This window comes from Typopeltis vanoorti, chromosome 5 (genome assembly GCF_054136105.1).
Source record: "Typopeltis vanoorti isolate ZY-2024b chromosome 5, IOZ_Tvanoo_1.0, whole genome shotgun sequence".
Lineage (NCBI taxonomy): Eukaryota > Metazoa > Arthropoda > Arachnida > Uropygi > Thelyphonidae > Typopeltis > Typopeltis vanoorti.
The window spans coordinates 128,305,019-128,313,739 of NC_143553.1; the positions used below are offsets into that span (position 1 = coordinate 128,305,019).

General features: G+C 34.6%; 1 protein-coding gene across 3 annotated transcripts in view; it reads left to right on the top strand.

The window, feature by feature from the left end:
• LOC150106805 (sialin-like) overlaps nt 1–3,389 on the top strand; it is a 29,801-nt gene extending 26,412 nt beyond the window's left edge. For all 3 annotated transcript variants that reach the window (XM_090392717.1, XM_090392716.1, XM_090392718.1), the window contains exon 10: nt 2,566–3,389. In XM_090392717.1, the coding sequence (XP_090248843.1) occupies nt 2,566–2,754 (189 nt within the window). In that variant the 3' untranslated portion in view covers nt 2,755–3,389. The remainder of the gene's footprint in view (nt 1–2,565) is intronic.
• Nucleotides 3,390–8,721: the final 5,332 nt, after the last annotated feature.

An 8,721-nucleotide genomic window follows, 5' to 3' on the forward strand; every position in this document is an offset into this window, starting at 1 on the left:
GAATCTGGTGCGGACTAGATTCTTTTCTCGGAGAGTTGTGAATCCGTGAAATGGATCGCCAGAGACGGTCGTGAGCGCCCCCAATAGTGAACAGGTTAGAGGAGATGCATGATAGATATTGTGTTAATGGATAGAGTGGGTTTTCCGTGCAGTGCCCATATAAATTATGATAATAAGTATTAATTTTCAACAAATTTTGTTTGGCCACAATGAAATTATTCATCGTTTCGAAATGTCTCAGCAAACAGTTCAAGTAAACCAAAACTTGAGCTCTGCAAGCTTTTTATAAGGATTCCAAATGTTAAAGGTAAAATGCAATTCATGCAACCAGGAGGAGGAGGTGGTGGGAATTTCTGTATGCATAGAGATAGAATGAATCTATAGGTAGTTTGGGGGCTTTACATGTTAAAGTAAAAGCAACTGATATAACCACAAGAAAGAACATATCTTAAAACCCTTTAACCCCATGTTTCATGAAATTATAATAATTTGTTCGTTACATGGTTTGTCTCAATTTCTTCATGGTGATTATCAGCACATCCTCGTATATACAGTGTGTGTGTTAGTGAGATAAAGCATAGTGCCTATCATCAAAAGTGGTCACGAGCGATAGGGAAGTAGCCAATAGCAAGAAAGTATCATCTACGGAACAAACACCAATAGTAATATCAAATTTCCAAACGAGCAAGAAAAATTCCGCAAATTTTGAAACTACCAGCTTCAAAAACAAATCTTCATTATTGGTAACATTTATTAAATAATTGTCGTTAACCATTATACAGTCAAGAATTGCCTAAATGTGCATTCTTTGCTACAGGCATAATAACATAATGAGAATGGTAAACACTGTTCAGCGTCTTCACGTCACCCTAAAATCCAAGTTTATGCCATGCAAAACTTTAGTGTTTTATCTGTTTATTTAACCTGAATATTTTGTGACTCTCACCCACGAAAGGTTATAAATTTCTATAGTATATTAATACTGAAGGCGGCTGAGAATTTTTTCTATTAATTTTCATTCATTTTTACTTGATCCGGAAACACTGCTATAGAAACCAAACAAAACTTTTTCAAGCCACTTTAGCCTCTAAAAATCAAGAGAATGCACCCCAGCGATGAAATTCCTCTACCCCACTTCAAAACAATCGCAAACATTCCTATTTACGGCGGGATTTGAATTCACAGCCAGCTGGCTGAAGGAGCGAATACGCTAACCACTCGGCCAACCAAGCCGATATTATGACCTACTTGTACTCAATATATGTTCTAAAACAACGATGGCGAACCTTTTGCCACGAGAAACTATCATTTAAAAAACGAAAATTTTGTCTGTTAAATTAGCATGCTTTGAAAGAAGATATTAACGCATTATACTGAGTAGTTTTCGCAAACAGAGATTTATGACCAGGTTATATATTTTCTGATTTAGCATTCTTCTGGAAGAAACGTTTCATCGGGAGCGGGCCACATTCCATTCTAGCGGGTTTGCCGGTTTTGGGAAACTTCTGGATTTCGAGCATTGAAAAGAAAACCTTGCTACTTCCGTATTGAGACTTAATTCACATTTAAAATGAAAAAAAAAAAACCTGCATAAAGCTTCCTGACGGTACAATTTCGATGCCAGTCTTTTCTTACGACGGAAGGGCGCATGTTGCGTCTTTCTTCCCAACTGCACTACGGAGGTAATTCCATCCTAACAGTATGGCTCATCAGTGATTATGCACTTCAAATTGTAATAATACATTGCAAGCGCCGAAATGCTTCGATTTCTTTGCATTTTAATATAATTAGCAAGTCTAAAGTAAGCCTAATTTCATTGCTATATTCAGCTGTGTTTAACTTTTGTCATAGCTTAGAAAGATAATTAGTGAAAACAACATAAAAACTACTTACAGCTTTCACTTGATTTAACTTTATTATAAAAGCCATTTATTATAAATTCAACAAACTGAATTCTTTAGTGTTTTCTTTGCAAACAGTTACGGGAATGATACTCTATAAGCAAAAGTCTTTTAAAAAAAATTCGCACTAACAGCGCGCCCCCTCAGTAAAGAGCTTTCGTACACGGCATCAATATTATTTTGTAAACATTTATAATGACCTGTGCTTTAACACAGAAAATAAGTTTGTTTAAAAGCAATTCTTTGTGTTTTATTTCAAATAAAGGGAGAAATTAGTTTTACATTGAAGAACTATTAAAATAAATTGCCTATATAGATGGAGTCAGAATAGAGAAAATCATATAAAGAATATTATGCAAAATAGACTTGTCATATTGGTACACCTGATAGGAATCTGCCCATTACATTACGGGGGTATACAATTTTAATTCTAGTATATGTCTAGTATATGTGAACTAAAAGGAGAAATAGATTAAAATTCATAAAATAAGCAATTTTTCTTTTAAATTACAATTTCATAATTGCCACATTGTTATTGATTTAATTCTTATATTAAGTTAACATATTTCGAATTAATGGCTAATTGGATTAATCCATCCGAATGGCCATTATAGAATGTCTTTCACTCTCATCTGACGTTTTCCCCTTTTATGTTATTTAACAGCAAAGCAGTATTCGCCAGTGGAGTTATGTTTTCTACACATCTGTAGGAGTTTACGTATTTGGTGCCATTGTTTTCCTTATTTTCGGATCAGCAGAACCTCAACCATGGGCTATTGTAGAAAGGAACGCCTGGGAGCCATCAGATGACTATGACCCTAAAAAGAGGTCTTCTTCAAAGCTTCAACCATAGTGAAATGAAATATATAACACGTCAGTTGTCGATTTTCATCTCTGTAAAATGTGGGAGAACTGAACTACTGTGGTTGCAATGGACAAGTCTCTTATTCATTTTCATCAGTGAAGCGGAACATTTTGCGGTACAGAACATTCCAACATTAGGGAGAGTTCAGTGGCATTATCTTCCATCGTGTGATTTAAAAACAAATCAATTCTAAAGGACACAATCGCCGAGAGGTCTGTTCTTTAGAACTGTTTATCTTGAAGTGCTGATGCCAAAATCCAGTTTAATTTTTATTTATTTTTCTAGTTGATTCGCAACACCATACTGGCAAGCGCGAGTACTTTTTTCAAATATGCTTCTCAGCCTTCGGTTTCATGCATTTATTATTTATCTGGAAATGGAAGAAACAGTTTTAATTATTTGATTGCGCTATTCTACTAATATTGATGATGTCTACTAATGTTAATTCTTAAAGTTCATATTTTTAACTGAAAAATGGAAGTGCCATTTCTGTTCTGCTTCCTTATTAAGTTAACATTAGGTTAATGACCTTTAATCATCTGTTTTATAGAATTTAGCTTGCTTTGATGTTGTAAATAATACATCTTTTCATTTTTTAAAGCTTTTCATTGTGTAAATAATAAAAAAACGAATTCATTGCTCGTTATTTTTGTTTTCATTTCTATTTCTTTTAATTAGAACACATCTGCGTTTATTTTCCGCTGAATGCCTGATGATTATTGAAATAGGATTTGATTAAGTGCAAGATGCCTTTTGTAGATAGTTCCAAATATATGAATATTGGTACCTAATGGGAGCCTCAGTAGCTCAGTTAGTATAGACGAAGCCCTTTGATTGGAAAGACCTGGGTTCGATTCCCGTCATTGACGTGAGAAACCTTTATCTGGTCTCTTTCGACTAAAGGTGAGTTAACCGGTCTCATATGGCGGTAGGGAGTTTTTTCACCCGGAAACTCCGGTTTTACGTCTCCCTCAGAATAATCAAACCGGCCCTGTGATGAACGCAGTCATGAATGCGTCTCAGTCATATCCCAGTTCCGAGCACGGATAAAACCGGGAGGGTTGGGGAAAGCAATGGTGAACTACCCTGTAAAAAATCTCACCAGGAATACTTTGTGGATAATGCCTATAAAGTCACCTATGGTCGAAAATGACGGAAAGGAAAAATCCAGGATCAGGTACCTAATGTTTTGATATTTTAATCAAATCAATACTTTCTTTCGAACAAAGAAAGAAAACTGAACAATCCTAAATGCAATTCTTTTGAATTAGCTAAAAATTTAATGCTATTGTTTCCTCTTGATTATGCCAAGGGTTATCAACTTTCACTATGCACAGAGGTAAAAAAAGTGAGATAGAGAATCGAGGTTTCATGGTTTTGTGCTCGAAACTCCTCCCAGAAAATGTTTCCTTCTCCAAGCAAGCAAACCTAGAGAAACATACGCAATTGACTTGCTTTTCTGTTTGCCTCAGCTTCCTAACTTAAAGCTTAATAACAATAACAATCATATTTTTCGGAACACTCTGGGTTCCGAAAAATATGATTTTTTCGGAACCCAGAGGTTCCGAAAAAATCATATAAACTTATGTTAAGGTAAGCGTTCTATATTTGTTATAGGAAAACAAGCTAGTTTACTAAACTCCGTACCAGTATTACATCATTACAAACACACTCTGACTTTATTTTGATTCAAGCATCAGAACGGAAATTAAGTGAAATTTTGACTTGTTATCTTGAATGAAAGTGGGATTTGTAGGAAACATATCACTACGTGTTTCCATGTAAGAATGCAGTTTCTATACATATATTCGTAGAAGGAATGCCATTTTACAATAAAATTAACGTAAATCGACAAACATTTATTTCTTGCAATCAAGAATTAGATATAAAAACTTCGATAATGTTAAGAAATATTCACTTAGCTATTCAGATATAAGAAATCAAATATATTTGTATAAATTAAATTCGTTATCATTCGTTTTGGAGAGCGCCTCCTCTGATAGCAAGGAGATAGTACACCTAGGTGATAGATCTTAAAGTGCACTCATTATTTGTATTTATATACTACTCATTGCATTATATTCTCAAATTGAGCATGCAGTCAGTATAATGATCAGTTCATTAGACGGATATCAGAACCATAAACGTTTGAATACAATAATAACGGCAGACTTTCACCAGAGGTTTTGTTGTTAAGGAATTTTCTCACGGGTGTCAAGAGTATCAATAGTATAAAATTTAAACAGGCATAAGTTACGAAACGCAGACCCAATAATTGAGAACGTGTAAGCCATATATAAATGACAGAGGAACGGTCTCAAGTATTTTTTGGTCCTAACAATTTTTTAAACAAATTATATATATATATATTGTGTGTGTGTGTGTGTGTGTGTGTGTGTGTGTGTGTGTGTGTGTGTGTGTGTGTGTGTTCATATTATTTACTGACTGAATTCCAAGAATTAGAAAAAACAAATTAATTTCATTTAACACACAGCATGTTTCGTCGGAATGCCGACTTCTTCAGGCATGAGAACATTAAAAGCAAACATAAAAAACACCGTAAAGAAACATTTGTACCACTACAGTAACAGACTATGAACTGGAATGGTTTGAACTGAAGCTACAGTCTGGGCTAAAGTTCTATTGTTAGGAATATGTGAGCGTGTGACACTTCACGAGTGCGCCAGCATCTGATAGCATGGCTATGTGAGAAGAGTCTAGGATAATTTCTTTGGATTCAACTATGCGGCGTTCTACTTCATCGTGGCATATATGAATGTTTGATGTTGTATTCCAGTCTATTTCGTGTTGGCTGCCTTCATTCTTTGTGTTCACTGAGAACAGGACATGGCTTGAGAGGGCACTTGCTCTGGCTCTATTATAAGCGATGCCTCTCTGATGTTCTTCGAGACGCTGGAGGATGGACTTCTCAGTTTGGCCATAATATGGCTTCCCACAGTCATATATGATTTTGTATACATCTGGAAACTGAAGATGGTTGTGAGCCTGTTTTGATTGACTTAGAAATGATCTGAGTTTAGGAAGAGTGGAAAAGCACATTTTTATATTAAATTTTTTCAAAATTCTTCTTAGTTTCTGGGAGAGTGAGCTGATGTACGGTAAAGAGATATAACCCTTGGGATTGTTCTGTGTTGTTTTGAGGATGGCGGTATAGTTGTTTACTGCGTTGGTGTAGATGAGACGGTTTGTGGATGAGGTTGAGTGGTGGAGACGGAGAGTTGTAGAGTAGGTGCCTCCCTCGATGAGTCTTAGGACTCCCTGTAGGTGTCAAATAATAATAATAACGGGATGTGTGTATGTATGTATATATATAACGGGATGTATAGAGAAGAAATACTTATAAGGTAGATAGTCCATCATTCCGATTCCTCGCACTATAAATGTTTCATTTTGAAAAGAAAATTGGAACATTCAGCGTTACAATGTTGGTAAAATACCACGAATTTGTTTCATATAAACTGAGTCCAGACTTTAGTTCCGAAACAAGATTGAAAAACGTTTATCAGGTCATTCATTATACATACTTTGTTTTATCAGTGTAATTTCAATAAAACTTTTACTCATTTTTTAAAATAGATTTTATTATTATTTTTGGCCCCTGTAGCTCCGTCGCCACCCTTTTGAAAGAAAGAATCTCCATACGGGCTTTTTTCAAACTGAAAAAAGAGTTAGAAGGATCTCATATGGAGATGGAATTTTTTTTTATTTTTGTTGGAAACTAATTAACAAATCGGACTTATTGTCTTGTCGAAAAATGGAATAGCCTTCAACGATGAGTATCTAGGATACCATGCTTCTTATTATTTAATTGAAAATTCACATTTCACTATGGTTTCTTGGGGGAAAAGGATGCTTCTCTCACCCTTCCTCAAACAGCATGGTCATCACAGTTTCCTCTCCCCCCCCCCTCTCCAGAATACATCAATGGGCGGAGGAATACTGAGCATTAGAGTGTCACATAGTAAAAGGGAGAATATAAATCGGATGGGAAAAAAGAACCTGAGGGGATGACCATGAGCAATTTTGAAAGTCTAGCGTGAAGTGGATTATTAGATAAAGATTTATTTGAATTATTTCAGTCTTCGGAATTGAGGGTAATGTTTACACATGCCATTACAAAGACTGTCATCATAACAATGAAAATATAAGTCGCAAGGAAAAAATGGAATTAGGTAAGTAAAGAAAGAATTTCCGATATTCTTAAGAGGCTCATATATACAAAAAAAAAAAAAAAAAAAAAAAAAAAAAAGATTAACACGTTCATTACCAATCACGCGCTATCGCGCGATGCGAGTGAGAATAGAATAAAATCTATTTTCACCAAACGGCCGATCACGCGTTATCGCGTGGGCGTCGCTAGCTAAATAAAAAAAATTTTGGCCACCACACGAAATTCCAATTTTCAGCTTGGCAATGAAAGTGTTAAAGACGTGAAAAAAAAAAAAATCGATATTTAGTGGCTCTTATATTTCATTAGGGACATAATTGTAAATAAGGGACATGAATCTAGAGGTTCATGTCCCTTATTTACAACTGGTGTCTTAGTGGATGAAAGTAAGAGAAAACACTTAATTCGAGAACCAATGCATCCATTAAATCAGACAGATAATGTATGTTATGTTATAACAAGAGATAGTTCTTGGTAAGACTTATAATTTCATATTGGCATTTTGGTTGACGATAATTTACCACCATACTTAAAAGAAGAAAAAAAAATAGGTAAACAGGTATTTAAATAGCTCTCCAACAGAAAAGAGGATATACCAACTTTCTTACTGGTTAGTGAGAATGATAATCCAGACCTGAGTGACACAGGATGCAGATGTTCAGGGATAAGAGGATATAAGCGCTTAACTGCGGTACATGAAAGATTTTGAAAAATGGTTTCGAATGGTTTGAAAAGAGGTTATTGGAGGGAAAGATTAATAGTGAATTGAAGAGAGTTAAATATCTGATGGCAACAACGAACTGTATATATCTTGTTCTAAAAGTAAAATCAAATGAATGAACAGGGAAATTAAGAATTGCAAAGAAAGACACGATATATAAGAAAGTACAAGAATTAAAGTGGCGAATTGTACGAAGACTATAAAATGCATTCTAAAAGAGTGAAAAGTATACTGTGCAACTAACAGGAAAATAGGGAGATTACTTTTTTTTTGCTTCAGTCGGTGGTTAGAGTGATAAGAGAATTAATGGAAATACTTGAAATGAGATTTTAAGCGATTTCATGTTAATGCGCCGTGTGGGATCTCGCTAATTTGCCATCTCGGACAATCCTGAAAATTTTCGAAGACATCGGCTCGTGGCCTTGGAAAGTCGCTTAGAATAAAAGAATATATTTATTTTCACACAGAAATGAGGAAGCTCCGTTCAAAATAATAATATAAATGATTGGTTTTTACATAATTGATATTAAAAAGATCCAGTTTCAGGTGTGAAATGTAAAAAAATTAAATACTATTTAACTACTTTGTTTTATTTTGTTCTTAATTAATTGTATACAACTTTTTCTGTACATATTAGCATGTCTCTTGTGATTTTATTATGTTATTGTATTATAAAAATATGTATAATATGTGTACTATATGGATGTACATACGTTTATATAATGATAATGCATTACATAACTTTTTGTAACTTTATGCATATCGTAACCTGGATGAGCTGTTGCTCTTAGGTTCATATATGATTGTCAACATTTTCTACCGGAATATGAAGCTTACAATAAAAAAAATAGGGGGAAAAAAAGTGTTTAATGCAAACATTCGTATCAGACTTATTCAAACACCTAAGAAACTTCTGTGAGTGTATTATGATTTCGTGAGTTGGTGTACGTACACATACACACGCGCATAAACATATTCGTGAAATATTCAGAGGATAAAAATCATGCAGCTTGCTGTAAAATAATTATCACGAAGTACCTCTGTT